Source organism: Fukomys damarensis, unplaced genomic scaffold, assembly GCF_012274545.1.
Source record: "Fukomys damarensis isolate Sample0158 unplaced genomic scaffold, DMR_v1.0_HiC HiC_scaffold_38, whole genome shotgun sequence".
Taxonomy (NCBI): Eukaryota; Metazoa; Chordata; class Mammalia; order Rodentia; family Bathyergidae; genus Fukomys; species Fukomys damarensis.
In genome coordinates this window covers 25,376,436-25,393,674 of record NW_022900950.1, presented here as the reverse complement: position 1 = coordinate 25,393,674, position 17,239 = coordinate 25,376,436, and the positions used below count along the sequence as shown (strand labels likewise).

Below are 17,239 nucleotides of genomic sequence, written 5' to 3'. Positions count from 1 at the left end.
CCGACGCGCGCTGTGCCCACGCAGCCGCGGTCGTCTCGGGTCGCATAGCACGGGTTCCCCGCCTCCAAACAGGTCGGCAGGTGCGGCTCCGGCCCGGGTGCAGGTCTGAGTGATGCGGGCCAAGTGCCCCGCTGATCACTGACCGCGATGGACCTGCAGAGGTCCTGCGAGGGTCCTCATTCCCGCAGTTTGAATGTGGAAACTGGGATGAAGCCAGGGTCCTAGTGAGGGATGGTGTCCGGGTGGCCCAGCAGAGAGGGTCCCTGGCAGCGGGTCCACCTGAACCGATTTCTAGAGTGTGCCCACGCCCTTTTATTGTTTTATTTTTATTTTTCCTACTTTTCTAATTTTTAAAAAACTGGGACGCCTCTGTATACGTTTTCATCAGCTAGCTATCCTAGCAATTCTAGTAACATGTTATACTTGCCGTTGATGGTTAACAGCACCTTTTGGCAGATAGCTGGTGATCCTGTGTGCCTTTGAGGCTCTCCTTACAATCAGGTCAGTTCACATTCCCGTCTAGAGACCAGGTCCAGTTTCAGGGTTTTCCTGCGGAGCCCATGGGAGGAGAGTGCTAGGACGCTAGGTACCAGCTTTGTTTTGCTGACTGAGCAGCGGAAATGCCCTGGGCCTTTGTTCTTTCCAGGCCTGTGGGTGCCTGTGGTTGAACAGTGATGGGATATAAAAGTGTACTTTGCACCCTAGGCATGATTCTGTCTGCCTTGCATTTTACTTAGAGAAGGTCCAGAGTTAAGAGTTTTGCATATCTTCCCTCACACCTTGGAGTCCAGTTCTGCCAGGATCTAATGGACATTAACTTCATTTGTGGATTAGACATCTGGCTTGTGAGTGGCTCATAGTCTCTTGAGGAGCTGCAATGGGCAGTCAGTTTATTTCTGATCCCTTGTGGGAGTTTGACGAAGAATTAAAAAGGGTTAGCAGATTTTTAGGATAGCAAGAGTTATCCAAGCCTCAGCTTGTTTCCTTCCTTTATTTGAAATTCTTGTCTTTCCTTCACTCTCCACTCCTCCTCAACATCCAGCTCTGCTTCTGGGCCTGCTGGTTTCTTCTGATTGTCCTTCCCAAATCCCCTCCCTTCCCTTTCCCTCTCCTCCCCTTCCCAGGCTTTCCTGTTTCTTGACCTTGACTTCTGCCCTTTCCTTCCCTTCCCTACCTCCCTCCTTTCTCTTATTAGCTCTCTTTCCTGGCCCCAGGGAACACCTACTGTATTTAACAAATGGTGTGCAGAATGTAAATTAAATCCTTAAACCTTGGTTGAAGTTTTTGTTTGTTTGTTTGTTTTTTGGTACTGGGGATTGAACTGGGGTCCTTGGGCTTGCAAGGCAGGCCACAGAACCGCTGAGCTAAATCCCCGGCCCAAACCCTGGTTGAGTTTTATTAGTGATTTCAATGCACCAAAAAATACAGATTTAAATTTATTGGCCATGGATTTCTATCATATCAATTTCCAGACTTTATTTTTATTTTTTAAATTTTTATTTTAATTTTTTCATTGAATTTATTGAATTTTTGGATATACAGTACAGTTACATTCATCATTGGAATGTTGTACCTTTACAGGATGTATCTTGTATCTTATTTTTTCCCAATACCTCTGCACTCCCTTCACCCCCCTCCACCCTTCCCTATTTACAAAAACTTTGTTTCCATTTTTTTCCTTTCCTCATATCCAGACTCTTTAAAACAGTCACCACTTGATTCTTTAATTCTTTTCCATTGTGCCCCCACCCCCATAGGGCCACTTAATTCTACTAGCATCTCCATTGAACCACTTGACTTGCTTGACAGAAAGAATGAATTTTCAGGAAAAAGCCTATTACAGGGTGGTTTCTTTAGAAAAGGCCAACTAATCAGAAGTATTCTAGATTCTTCCTACCTCGAACCAAGAATTGGACAAGACAAGCCAATAATGGTGCCAAAAAGTTTATTGGAAAAGTATAGGGGGCTGGGATTTAGCTCAGTGGCACCGTGCCTGCCTGGCAAGTACAAGGTCCTGAGTTTGATCCCTGTTACTGGAAAAAAGAAAAGTGAAGGGTAAATGGGTATAGGAGAAACCAGCTTTGCCAAACAAATGGGCCGAACAAAGAGATAAGGAAAGTAAAAACAAAAATAAAAGTACATACCACATTCAGCCGTGGAAAGGGCTGTCATGCAAACTCATACACAATGGCGGCTTTCTGTGATGGCTGCTGTTTTTTTATGCTGTCCACTTCTGTGGGAGCTCCTACATACTGGGTCCTCCCGTTGTCTTGGGATCTTGCAACTGACAGGTCCTGATCATTTCCCCAGTCAGTTTTGCCACCCCCTATCTCCTATATCAGGCCCCTGGGTCTACTGCTGCAGGAACAGAATAGAGGGAAAATGACAAGCATTAATAAAGGCAGTAGAAATATGGCTTGGAGGCAAATTTGCCTTACCTTGAAGAAAATTCATGTCTCATAAAGTTTCTTATAAAAAAATCTACATAGCCAGCTATGGTGGTGCATGTCTATAATCCCAGTACTCTGGGAGGATAAGGCAGGAGGATCATGATACAGTTCACTGTATTTGTGAATCACTAAAATATGAGGTCTGTATTCATTTATTGGGCCAAATTTTAGGCTTTGAAATTCTTTAAAATAAAATCCTCTTTGGGAGAGGACCCACAATGTGCATGTGCCTGACATTGCCCTTTCTAGTGTTCCCTTTTTTAGGGACACATTTCTTCAGGACTCAGCCCAGGAATCTTCTGCAGGAGAAATTCTGCTTCTAGAACCTTCCTCTTAGGGTAGAAACTGTTGATTCGGACTGACTTTCCACCACATCTGATCTTAGTAGTCAGATGATTGTTTGTAACAGAGATCAGAGAATATATGTACAATAAAATCTTGGTTTGTAAGCATAATTCATTCTGGAAACATGCTTGTAATCCAAAGCACTGGTATAACAAAGTGAATTTCCCCATTAAAAAATAATGGAAACTCAGATGATTTGTTCTGCAACCCAAAAAATATTCACATAAAAATGATTATAATTCTGTAATATAATTCAAAATAATAAAATAAAATACATAATATAAGGAAAAATAACTTACCTTTCACTTAGGTTTGAAAATCTTTGTGACTGGTATGAGACGAGAGGAGGGTTATTGTGTAGGATGACTTTCACTAATGGAATCACTGCTACATATTTGCTCAATGGAATCTTTTCCTTTTCATGAAAATTTTAACAAAAAAAACTATCAAATGATACTTCTTTTACTTTTGACAATTTTACAGAAATGTGATACTGCATTGTCATTAGATTCATCACTTGCGCTGCTGCAGCCTTATTTGAGTGGTGCTTTTCTACAAAATTTTGCACCGTTTCCCACATTTTACACATCTCCCTAATCTCATTTGAAGTGAGGGATTCCTCTACCTCTTCTCCTCTTTCTCCTCTTCCTCTGCAGATGAGATCTCCATAACCTCTTAATGTTGGGAGACAGTCACCCACAACCCTGCAGCAAGGGCCTGGGGTGGAAAGGAGAAAGGAGTGGTGAGGGAAGGAGGGAGGAGTGGGGAAGAACTATTGGCTTAGTTGTGATCATGTGATGTTTGGCATCACATACTGCTGGTTGTTGCAAGGTATCACTCATTTGTCAAGTTAAATTTTATTAAAAATGTGTGCTCTTTTTACAGAACACTAGCAGAACAAGTTACAATCCAAGGTTTTATAGTGTGTGTATAGATTTTATGTGTGTGTGTGTGTGTGTGTGTTTGTGTGTGTATGTATTTGAAGTAAAGTGTGAAGCTTGGGGAATTTTATTTTCCCCTATCAAGCAAGGCATCCTATACACTAGAGTTATCTTCATTTTTTTGTTCCAAAATTTTACTTCGGGGTGACTACATATATAAGTTTTTGGTACTAGGGAATGAACCTGGGACCATCATACTGAGTTATATCCCCAGAACTTTTGTATTTGGTGACAGGATCTTGCTAAGTTGCCCAGGCTGGGCTCAAATTTGCAATCCTCCTGCCTCAGCCTCCCAGAGTGCTGGCATTACAGGTGTGCACAACACACCTGATGACTATGTACTATTTTTCATAAGAAACTCTATGAGATATGAATTTTCTTCAAAATATTATAAGATACACACACACACACACACACACACAAACACACAGGGTAGGGGAACCCTAGGATGCTCTGGTTGCTTCTGAGACAGCTTAAACACTTAATGTCCCCTTCCTAGGAAATATTTAATAGCTTACATTGGTGAATTTGTCAATAGCTGATTTAGATGACAAATGTAGGAATCATTTTACATTATCTTTTGCCTGATAAGTAACTGTAGAATAGAATATGCTTGTCATACATTTCTTGTTGCTGAGACAAAATATCAGACACCCGAAGTTAAAGAATGAAAAGTTTGTTTTGGCTCATGGTCTATAGAGATTTCAGTCCATAGTTGGCTGGCTCCATGGCAGGGTGGCATGGCAGGGGACATCACAGAGAAGAAACAATTCATGGCAGACAGAAGTCAGCCAAAAGAGAGTGACAAGCCTAGACCATGACCACATCTGTTTCTGTCCCTTATGTTTTTCCCAGGCTACCCACTCTTAGGGTGGGTAGCACTCACACCCTTAATCCTAGCATTGCACCATGAATTAATCATAGCATTATGTCCTTGATCCCAGCAGCACAAATCCTAGATCTAGCCACCTCCAAAAAATCTCATCTATGACCCCATGAGACTTTGGGGGGGACATCTAAATTCAAGCCATAACAATACTTTAAAAAGTGTTTAGAGTGGATTTATTCAAAGCTAACTGGCGTTAATGTCAAAACTAGAATTAAACTAATTTTATTAAATTTATTCACTTTTGCTTCAGCTGGGTAACAAGGTGAATATCATCTGCATATTATCCTTTTGTAATAATTGAGATTTATAAACTTTTCAAATTTTTATTTGTATTGTACATGTTTTCAGTACAGAGCTAATATGAATTTTGAAGCTTTAAGGTATAACTAAGTGGAAGAAACTAAATTATCTTTATCACTGGCCCTCAGTGATGGTTCCCAGGTATCAGAAAGGTTAGTAAGATGTCGCAAGTTCTAAGGATATGAAGTTAATTATATTTGGGTACAACCTAAGGTAGTACTGGGGACAAGCTAAAGGAAACAAAGGCAGGAAACATTCCTATTCTGGGGTGATGCCTTGTTGGTCGGTTGATCAATCCTCCAATCTACTTAGAGTGGATTGGGGTGAGGGATAAAGAAAGACAAGCACACTTTTGAAGTACTTGGGGGCTAGGAGGTCAATGCAGACAGGGCAAAGACACTATGAAATGGCTATTTATTGGGTGCTCATAATAATCGTAGGGAGTATTGGATGACTCAGAGGGCAGTAGTTATCTTAGGTTGATGAGGACCTTAGGTTGATGAGGATGGTGAGATGGGCATAGCATTCTTACAATAGTAGGTGGGAAGAGATAACAGGCTAATAAGTTTGTCCTTTCCCCCAAAACCTGTGTTTTTTTTGTTACTACTCAATTCTCAAGGAACCAGGATGTCTTCGGCTGATGTAATTTTGCCCTGGAGCATCACAGAATCACTGGACCATTGAGAGGCCTCAACGGTAACTGGAGGCACATGGAGTTATGTTTCCACGGACAATAGTGGACTTGAAGGCAAGAAGACATTAGGCTTTACACAGGCCCTAACCACAGTTTAATTATGAAATGATTTTTCCTAAAACTCTCAGCAGTGCCCTTTGATCTTTGTACCTCTCTGGGGATTAGTCCTCTCTGTAGAGTCCCCTTTATGTTTCCTGTCTCTCTGCTTCATTATCTTTCACATGGCTGACAACCCTAACATTATAAACTTTCAACTACAGTCTTTCACTGACTTAACTGTAGTTTCTGTATTTTAGGTTGGATTTCAGGAAAGGAAGTCTGATTGGCCAGGCCTCTTATGTCATGGGTGCTGGCAAGCCACTTGATTGGCTACCTTGGGTCAGGTGTCCACTTCATGTCCAGTTGTTAGTGATGGAGGATGTATGGGTGTAACAGGGGAGGTGGAAGGAAAAGGACTGCATGCTTTTTCAGAAGTTGGCTTTCTGCTGTTGGTTCTACAAAAGGCAATACTATAATAAAAGAAAACCTGCTTGGCCATAATGCCTATTATATGCAACAGAACTAATTTCCTTCAACTTTTTATTATAAAAATCTTTAAGCAAACAAAAACATTGAAACTGTGGAGGATTACCCACATACCTACCATTCTATTCACAAGTTGTAAAAAAAATTTTGCTACACTGGTTGAGCATCCTTGAAAATCTGCAGTCTGAAGTACTCTATTTCTAATCACTGATTTGTTGTTATAAGCGGAAAAACTTCCACAGTAGACCTCAAGTGATAGTTACATTCACACTAGGTAATTTTATATAAAATTTTCTTCAAGCTGTATGTAAAAGGTGTATTTGAAGAGGAAATTAATTTTATGTTCAGTTTGGCCCCTATCCCCAAAATATCTTATGTCTATGTAAGTATTACCAAAATATAAAGCAATCCAAAGCACTTGGAGCTGTATAGTGTATGTATGTATTATAGTGTACTACCCTGGAATGAGATGAATAAAAGAATATGAGATACAGTCAAGTAAAAGGGAATATGATATAATCCAGAGAAGGGATAAACACAAGATACATGCGGCTGGTGTCAGTATGATGTAGAATAATGTAGCATAATGTAGAATGAATACAGTTTAAGGTAACAGTGAAAGGCAGAGTAAGTACATGAGCTAGTAATGATCATTATTATTACCAAGTATGGTCTGCACATAACTGTGCTGTGCTTTTCTATAATTGGCAGTGCAGTAGGTTATGCTGTCATGGATTATGCTATGACCTCACAAGAGTGACTTTGAGTGATAGGAATTTTTCAGCTCCATTGTAATCTTATGGGACCTCTGTTGTGCGTATGATCTGTTGTTGACAGAAACATCCCTATGTGGTGCATGGTATATAATTTAATGTAACTGATTCTGATTATTTTATGGTAGGTTTTTAATTTCTTGATAGTATAAATTATATTTGTATATAAATTATATATTTACCTAAGATAAATTCTAGAAGTAAAATTCCTAGGTGAGATGTTATAAACACTGACAGTTTTGATAAAAGTTTGTTTGACTGCATTCCAGATACTTATATTACTTCCTTTTGTATACTCATCGTGTTAATTTTTAATTACCATAAACACAGTGACTAAAATCAGTTAATATATTTGGCAACCAGTGTTTAAATATGAGGAACATGGTGACTTGGGCATTGTAAAAATGTTTTTAATGGAAAGGTTGGAAACTACTGCTTTAGTGTAAATCTCTCTGTCCCCTAAACCTCATCAAACCTGCCACATTTGTAGATGGAGAATAGGACCCTCTTGGGCATGTGACTGACTTCTGTAGGATCATAGTAGTAGTATAGCAGGGGATAGAACTTGATTCCCTATACCAAATCAACCATACACTAAGCTAAAAGATATAATTACAGCACTAGATAATTGCTTAAGTCACCTTGCCCATTAGAAAAATATCACAAATGCAAGCCATGTATGTAATTAAATGTTTCAGTAGTTTCATTAAAGAGTAAAAAGAGATAGGTGAAATGAATTTTCATAGTGTATTTTATTTAACATAATATTTTCAGAGTACTAGTTTAATAAACAATATAAACTTTTATTGATGAAAAAGCATTTTTTGCGTTGTCTTCGAAATGCAGTGTGTATTTTACACTTGGCAGCACATGGCTGCTATAGAACCTTTGTTAATCAAGAAAGCAGATCATCAGAAAAGCTTCCTTCAGTCCCTTTTTTGTGGCTCCTCCTGAAAGGCAGACTCCTCCAAAAAGCACTTATGGGTTTGGGGAAGTGGCTGTGTGGGACAGTGTTGGCTAGTATGCATGAAGTCCCAGTATGCTAGTATGCATTACTCAGAACACCACCGAAAGAAAAACAAACAACAAAAAGCCAAAATTCACATCAAGTTGTGGCAAGTCAGACTGTTGGAGGACTTGTGAGATGAACCTGTTCTCAGGTGGGGAGTCTTTGACCTTCTCCTTTCACAGACTAGTGAAGGCCTCTACCTTCTACCGTTGTATGGCCTGTCAGCACTTCCTGCTCCCCTTGCCTGGCATCTGCATCCCTTTCCTCTCTGATCTCTCTCATTTTCACTGCATGGCAGACCCAGGATGTAAGGGGACCCAGTACAGTATGTAGAGAGGTCTGCTGTGGGTTTGGATGCTTGATCAGCATGTAGTGAAGAGATGGGTTTGTGATATTTTCTTCAACCAAAGTGGAAAAAAGAATGTTGAAAATTTTATTTTTTTTCTTGTCATGCTGGGGAATCAAATCTGGGGGTGATATACCACTGAACCACAACTCTAGCCCTTTCTAGTATTATTATTATTATTATTTCTAGTATTGGGGATTGAATCCAGGGCTATCAGACTGAGCCAAATCACCAGTCCTAATTCAGTTTTTTAGAATTAATTATATTGGTAAATTTTAGATACACATAATGATAACATTCATCATAGGTAATGATGTATAGGATATATCTTAATTCTTTTTCCATTCTTCTCCCCCTTCCTTCAGCCTCTCTTCCCCTCCTTATTTATGAAAGCTTTGTTTCCATTTTTTCTTTCAATTCTTTCTTTTCCCTTCCTTTACCTCTCCCCCTTCCCCTCCCTACTTTCCCTTCCCATTTGAATATTTTCTTCCTATTTCACAATATCTGTTATACATTTTGGTTCTTATTTACCCTTTTGGTTTCTCACACTAGAGAAACAATATGATATTTAAGCATATGTATTCGATTTATTTCATGTAAGAATATGGTCTCAGGATGCATCCATTTTACCTAGAAATGTCTCGTTTATTCTTCTTTATGGTAGAGTAGTACTGCATTGTATAAAAAACCCACATCTTTATCCATTCATCCATTGTTGGGCATTTGGGCTGTTTCCAGGCTTTAGCTATTACAAACTATACTGCTATAAACTTGAGTGTGCATATATCACTGTAGTATGATGCTTTTAATTATCTGGGGAAGATACAAAAAGAAGAATGCTTGTGTCAAATGGAACTTCTGGTTTTAGCTGTTTGAGGAATCTCCATATTGATTTCCACAGTGGTTGCATTAGTCTACACGCCCATCAGCAGTGGAGAAGGGTTCCTTTCTCCCTGCCCCCAGCCATTCTTTCTGGAGTGAGATAGAATCTCAGTATTGTTTTAATTTGCATCTCTAGAATAACCAATGATGTTGAACATTTTTTCATATATTATTTGCTATTTCTGCTTCTTCATCTAAGAAGTGTCTATTCATTTAGATGCCCATTTTTGGATTGGGTCTTTAAATTTGGGGCATCTTTCTTTTATAGTTCCATATATATTCTAGATACTAGTCCTTTGAGGATTAGCTGGTAAAAGTTTTTTTTTTCCCCCTGTTGGTTCTGTGGGTTGTTTCTTCCCTCTGTTAGTGATTTCTTTTGCTGAGAAAAAGCTTTTTAATAAGATGAGATCCCAGTTGTTGATACTTTGTGATATTTCCTATTTGATCAGGGTTCATAAAGTCTTTGTTTACATCAATATCTTTATGAGTTCTATCTCATCTCTCTTCCAGCAGATTTACTGTTTCTTTTTTAGTATCAAAATCTTTGATCCATTTAAATTTTAGTTTAATGCATGATGAGAGACATGGGTCTAGTTTTAATCTTCAGCATGTGCACAGCCAGTTTTCCCAGCACCATTTGTTACAGAGGCTATCTTTTCCTCCAGTGAAGGTGTTTGGCCCCTTTGTCAAAGATAAGGTCAACACTTATTGAACTTGTTTTGGCTCTGAGTAACTAAATTGCTAAATTGCCAGGCTGAGCTTGAACTCAAGATCCTTCTATCTCAACCTCTGGAGTACATGGGATTACAGGCATATACAACTCCTTTCTTCCCTACTCCTTTCCTCCCTTACTCCTTTTTTCTTTCTCCCAGGCTGGACTTGAACTTTTGGGCTCAAGTGATCCTCGCACCTTAGCTTCCTGAATAGCTGGGACTAAAATGAGCATCCCTGTGCCTGGCAAGAATTTTCTTTTTGAAAAACATTTTTATGTATTATGTTATACACACATCAAAGTACAGAAACTCTTAAGTACACAGCTCAATGAATTACAGAGTAAATCTACTACCCACACAGTAAGAATATTTTTAAGTTTATAGTTAGGCCACACTAAAGACTTTTATGATTAAATAAGTCATACTGTTACAAGAACATCAGCAGTGAAGGAAAATGTTTAAAGGCAATGGCTGACAAGTTGGAGACAAGCACAATGCTGGAGTTTTATGAGGGATTGGTTGGGATACCCCTGTGGAGCCCAAATCTATGGATGTTCAAGTCCCTTATATGAAGTGGTGTATTCTTGTAGAAACCACACACATCCTCCCATATGCATCACCCGTAGGTTACTAATAATATCCAATGCAGTGTAAATGCCATTTATGTAGTTTTTAGGGCTAGGGGGATAGTTCAGAGTGCTTGTCTAGGGCTCAATCCCCAGCACCACACACATACACACACAGTTGTATTGTTTTGGGAATAATGACAAGAAGTCTGTGTGTATTTGAAATAGACACAGTTTTTTTTTGAATATTTTCCAGGTGTGGGTGTGGAAGGATGTCTCCATATCCTTACTGTCCAAGGTGGTAGGTGCTGTTTCATGTAGACAGTGAGTACTTGAACTGTATCTGGTACTACTAAGTAACTGGATTTTAACCTACATTTCATTTTAATTAATTTAAATTTCAAAAGCTATACATGGTTAGAGTTTACTGATCAGTCTGGGTCTGGAACCCTGAGAGTTTAAAAAATCTTACGTATATACATTTTTGCATTAATACTAGAAGATTTCAGTATTGCAGAATATGGAATAAAAGCCAAACAACCATACTCTCATGCAGAGTTTGAGAAGAAGTGATTTTAATTGTGTTCACAGCAGATGGCTTCAATTGAGATACCGTGAAGCAAGATGGTCATCCTCTCTGTGACCCCTTAAATATATTGGACACTTAGATCAAGTTAGCATTATGTGCGAGCTTTGAAGGATGGCCAACAGTTCTGTGGCATTGGGGACTTTCCAAGCCCTTCCACAGGAGGCTCACTTGGCTCTTCCTTTTAGCAGCTTGGGCCAAGCCTAACAGAAGCTGTGGTCTTTGATAAGACATAGTTCTTGTACCCACAGTGCAAGTGCAGATTAGCTCAACAGAAGATGAGGTGGGATGATACTTCTTGGAACCCCCCCCCCCTTTCCTGGCATGACTGCTTTTGCAAAGAGCAACTTTACAGTTACTGGACTGTCATTATTCCCTAAACAGTACAAGCTTGCATCCTCTCTTCTACTCTGGTGTGTGCTGTATGCTTGCATGCTAATATCTTAGCTGCTGCTGCTTCATGGTTGCTTGCAGAGGGCATGAGACTTCTGGGTCAGAGACAAAGGACTTATAGCAGAGCAAGTGTTATGAGCATTGTGTAGACATGCCTCATGTTACTGTGCTTTATGGAGATTGAATTTTTTAGAAATTGAAGCAATTTTGTGGAGCAAGTCTAGTGGCCATTTTTTTCCAACAGTTCATATGATTGTTAATACTTTTTAGCAATAAAGTATATATTTTTTTTCTTGAGATGGGGTTTCACTACATTGCCCCAGCTGTCCTTGAATTCTTGGGTTCAAGCAGTTCCCTGATCCTCCCACCTCAGCTTCCTGGATATCTGGTACTATGGGCGTGTGCTGCTGTGCCCAGTTCAATCTTTTAGTTAAGGGCCACCAAAACTGCTCTTATCATGGCACGGTCCCTGCTCCCATTCATCGGCTAAATCCATTGGCCCATTCTTGGTCCAGATCTTACTTTATCAGCCATTTTTGACCCAGATGGGCACTCTCTTACTCCTCTCCTTCAGGTCTCCTCCATTTCCTTGAACCTCTCTTCTGAGTACTTTTTACCATAAGAGTGGGACTGTTTAAAGACTCAATTCATATTCCACTCCCCTCCCTCTTTCATTCTAGGAATTGAACCCAAGGCCTTTGTATTGAGCTACTTCCCTAGCCCTTTTGATTTTGAGACAGGGTCTTAGTAAATCACTAAGTTACTGAGACTGAACTTGAATTTGCAGTCCTCCTGCCTCAGCTTCCCAGAGTGCTGGGATTACAGGTGGGTGCTATCATGCCCAAATTAAAGGTTTAATTTTATAACTGTCATTATTTACTTCCTTAGCAGTCTCACCTCTCTCACACTTCTAAATGCCATGTTTTACATGGTATGTAACTCCCACATTAATATTCCGGTGTAGGCATTAGCTCTGAACCAAAGATTTCTAATCTGTTGTTTGGTAGCCCTAACTGTCAGACACCTCACACCTAAAAGGTTCCCCATGTTCTCTTCTGTAGTCTTTCCAAGTGAAGCTAATGGCATCTCCATCCTTCCTTGCTTTCCAAAAGAAACTTGGCTTCACCCTCAGTTCTTTTTCTTTTCATGCCTCACATGGAACCTGCCAGCGATTATTTTGGGGCATACTTTGAAAATGTTGTATGTTCAAACCTCAGCTGACCATTTCTCATCATCTCTTGTTTTCATCCGGGTCTAATGTACCATCAAATCTTGCAGCAGGCTGTGGATTCCTAATTGAGCTCCTTACTTTCATCTTTTCCTATCTTCATTATAGATGTTCCTTGAATTACTGTGGGGTCATGTCCTGACAAACCATCATAAGGCAGAGATATCAGAAGTGGAATTGGGCTCTGTACAACCAACCTAATGAGCATCCTAGCATTGCAGCACAGCACACTGTAGAGTGTTGGTTGCATCCTTCGTGATCCCGGGGCTAGTGGAAAGCTGCTGTTACTGTCCCTGTACTGCTTGGCATCTACAGAGCATGTTGGACTGCATAATGCCAGCCATGAAAAATCCAAATTTAAACTTCCATGTATGGTTTCTATTCAATGCCTATTTTTCTTGCACCACCATAAAATCAAACCATTTTAAAATCAAGAACTGTACACTTTTAAGAAAACAACTGCAGCATTCCCTTTAAAACTTAAAGAAGTTCGTGTCTTTCATTGAAAACCTTCAATTAGCCACCCATGTCACTCAGAGCAAGAGCCAAAATCATTCCTTGGCCTCAAGGGCACTGTCCCCATAACTAGTACCTCCTGTCCTTTCCTCTCTGACTTTGTCTCCCAGCTCTCCCTCCACTTCCACTCCAGCCCTCCCTCGTCCATGTGGGCCTTGGAAGCTTCCTCCCTGTGCTGGGAACACTATTCTCTCAGAGACACTGGGCTCCTAGGTGCTTTTGTGGCCAAGCTACTTAGCTTCTTCAACCCTGCTAAAAAGTTGCTTCCCCAGTGAGACAGTCCCTGGTATGCACCTAACATTTCTTTGGTTCTTAGTCCCCACTCCCTACTCCCTACTCACTGACCCTCCTCCCTCCTCTCTCTTTTCCTAGCTCTTTTACTTATTTTATTTATTGTCTGCCTGACCACCGAAAGCCACATGAGGACAGAAACTGGAATGATGCCTGGAGCATAGTAGGTACTCTTCACTATCTCTTCAGTGAATCATCCTTGCCCTAGCATTAACCTCTTGGGAAGAGCCTGCTACCCATTCATTATCTTGTGTTTGTCACCAGTACACGTCAGCATTTTTGTTGTCAACATCTAACATTTACCAAACTCTACAATGTTCCAGAAATATGAAGGTGAGCATGATAATTCTGGTGCATAGAGCATACCCTATGACTAAACAAAGCATAGATTAATTAATACTGCCTATAAGCATTGCTTTTCTCCTACTTCTCTGTGCAAATTGGATATGGTTTTTATTCATACACTTAGATGTCCATTATAAAAGATGTAACATTTCGCAACAAACAAGAGAAGTGTTTAACCTCCCAGGCCCAGATATTAAGATGAAAGCAGGGTTTTGCATTTGTTATGTGCTTGCCCAGTGCCTCTACTTCCTCTCATACATACCTGCACATATGAGATAAGGCAGCAGAAGAATTTGTTTAGGATGGTCCCAAGGGAAAGACTCTTACCTGGGGGAATGTGGGTGGACTGCGGTTATCTTCTGAGAGCCAGTCCCCAGGAGAGCAAAAGGGTGGGGATGAGAAATCAAGAGGGCCCACTGGAGCTGAGATTCAAAGAATGTTAAATATATGTGTTTCTCTTGGTCATGAGAAAGGGCCCACCCAGTTGCCTGCTGGTGGGGAAGAAACTTTGTCCAAACTCAGAATCAGCCTTTCGTAGAATGAGTCCGTTGTTCATTTATTAACTGATACGTATTTTTAAATTTTTTAATGTGGTAAAATATATATAGCATAAAATTTGCTATCTTAACAGTTTTTAAATGTACAGTTCAATAGTGTCAGGTAAATTCACACTGTTGTGCAACCAATCACCAGAACTTTTTCATCTTGTGGAACTGAAACTCTGCACCCATTTCACCCTCCCCTCAGCTGCCAGCACCCTCCATTCTACTTTCTGTCTCTATGAACTTGAGGGTCCTACTCTAGGTTCCTTATATGAGTGGAATCATACAGTTTTCATCCTTTTGTGACTGGCTTATTTCATGTAGCATCATTTCCTCAAGGCTAATTCATGTGATGCCATGTATCCTTCTTTTTAAAGGCTGAGCAAGTTAGAATTTTTTAGAATGTGAGGTGCTGCATTTATATGGCTGTTCTTTGCATCTGTACTTGAAGATGATCTTATATAACATTGAGTATGATATCTCAGTCTCTTTTGACTTTCTACTCAACCACATTTAAGTATTACTGCTTTACATTTGTGTAGCAGTTTTTCAAAGCATGTTCACATTTATTACTGTTATTATTATTATTATTACTATTATTACTATATTGCAGAATGGACAAAGGAATCGAGGCACCATTCATGCCAAACAAGTGCTCTACCACTGGGCTACATTCCTGGCCACACACTAGCAGTTTTATTGAGATGTAATTCACTCATATAAAATGTGGTTTTTAGGATATGCAGTACATAAAATTGTATATCCTTCACCACAATCAATTGTACAGCATTCATATTACCTCACCTTTAAATCTCTTAGCTATTATTTCTCATCTCCTCCTTTCCTAGACTTGGGAAACTACTAATCTACTTTCTCTGTGAATTTGTCTCTTCTGGACATTTCATGTAAATGGAGTCATATAATTTGTAGACCTTTGTGACTGACTTCTTTTACTTAGCATTTATTGGTTATAGGTGGGTAACATGGTTGTAAGAGTACACACCCATTTTATTTATTCGTTCATTGGTGCAATATTTGTGTTTCTACATACATTTGTATACAGGTTTTTCATAGGTGTGTTTTCATTTTTATTGGGATATATGTAGAAGTGGAATTGTTGCTACATAGATTAATTTGAAGAAAAATGAGTTTTAAAATATGTTTTAGCTTTATTGAAAATTGTGACCATGTTAGTAGACAGTCCCCATATACTTCCTCACCTAGCTTTCCCTATTGTTAACTGTCTTACTTTCTCATTGGTGGGACAAAATACCCAACACTCACAAGTGTGGAGAAAAGGTTTATTTTAGTTCACAGTTTATAGCGGTTTCAGCCCATAGTCAGCTGGCTCCAAGGCAGGGCACCGTAGCAGAGAGGCATGGCAGAGGAGAAAAAGTCCGTGGCATGGTCAGTAGGAAACCAAGAGCCTTCCTTCTTTCTTTTTTTATTCAGTCTAGGCTACAAGCCTATTAGTTGGTACCACCCACACCCAGAACTATGCTAAACCAATAAGTGGACTAATCCAGTATCACACACAGACGATTCAGTCACTCCTAAAAGTCTCACCTATGAGCACATAAGGCTTTGGGAGAACATTAGTACATAAGATAGAACATTAATACCTTACATTAGTATGGTATAATTTCTTATAATTAAAGAGCTAATCATCTATTGATAATATTGTTCATTAGTGACCAGTAATACTATTAAAGGAATCAATATGTTATCATTCTGATTTCCTTTGTTTTTATTCAGTGTTCATTTTCTGTGCTAGGATCCCATCCAAGATACCAAATTACATTTACTTATCACTTTCTTTTTTTTTTTTTTCCTTTAAAAAATGTTATTTTAGGCCTGGGGATTTAGCTCAGTAGTGCTGCCGCGTGCCTCACAAGTGCAAGGTCCTGAGTTCAATCCCCAGTACCAAAAAATATATATATTATTTTATTTTATGTTTTATTAGTACATATTTTTGTAGTACATAATTAAATTTCTTATGGGGAAATGATACATGTGCATAACACACCTTGATTCCTCTTTTCATTTCTTCTCCCCTCCCCCTCATCTATTGATCTCTTTTCCCTTTTAGGAAGATCTACCTCCCTATTTCCTATCAACTATCTTTTACTTTGCTCTTTATTTATATGTTGGGTTTCTCATGTAAGAAAAATCATGTGATATTTAAGCCCCGTGCGTCTGATTTATTTCACTTAACATTATGGTCTCAAGGGGCATCCATTTTTCTATTAATACTCGTGTATTTTTCTTTATGGCAGAGTAGTATTCCACTGTATATAAATACCACATTTTCTACTCATTCATCTGTTGATGGACATATAGGGCACTTCTAAGATTTATGTATCATGTGCTGATAAAAACATGGAGATATCTATATCATCTATATCTATCTATATATCACTATAATATGATGTCTTTAACTCTTTCGGGATGATACCTAGAAGTTGAATTACCTGGATCAAATGAAATTTCTAGCTCCAGTTTTTGAGGAATCTCCATACTAACTTCCATAGTGGTTGTAATAGTTTATATCCCCACTAAAAGTGTAGAAGGGTCCCTATACCCTGCCAGCATTTGTTATTTAATTTCTTGATGATGGCCATTCTTTCTGAGGTAAAGTGGAATCTCAGGGTTGTTTTAATTTGCATTTCTTTAGTGGCTTGTGATGTTGAGCATTTCTTCATAAGTTTATTGGCTACAATAAATTGTATATTCATTTCACTTGCTCATATTTTGATTGGATATTTTATTTTGGGTATTGTAATTTTTATGACTTTTTCATATACAGTCCTCTGAGGAGTAGCTGGCAATTTTTTTCCTGTTCTGTAGGTTGTCTTTTTGCTCTTCTGATTTTTTTTTTTTTTTTTTTTTTTTTTTTTTTTTTGTG

At 39.1% G+C, this 17,239-nt stretch overlaps 1 protein-coding gene across 5 annotated transcripts in view; it reads left to right on the top strand.

Moving 5' to 3' along the window:
• The first annotated feature begins 801 nt into the window (after positions 1–801).
• Positions 802–17,239, top strand: part of Cryl1 (crystallin lambda 1) — a 125,040-nt gene continuing 108,602 nt past the window's right edge. Inside the window, exons 1-2 of one of the 5 annotated variants that reach the window (XM_010633798.2) lie at positions 802–845; positions 10,690–10,757. In XM_010633798.2, the coding sequence (XP_010632100.1) occupies positions 807–845; positions 10,690–10,757 (107 nt within the window). In that variant the 5' untranslated portion in view covers positions 802–806. Of the gene's footprint in view, positions 846–5,587; positions 5,674–10,689; positions 10,758–13,560; positions 13,611–17,239 lie in introns of those variants that run through there. The other 4 variants (XM_010633799.2, XM_010633802.3, XM_010633801.2 and 1 more) reach the window with 4 other exon arrangements.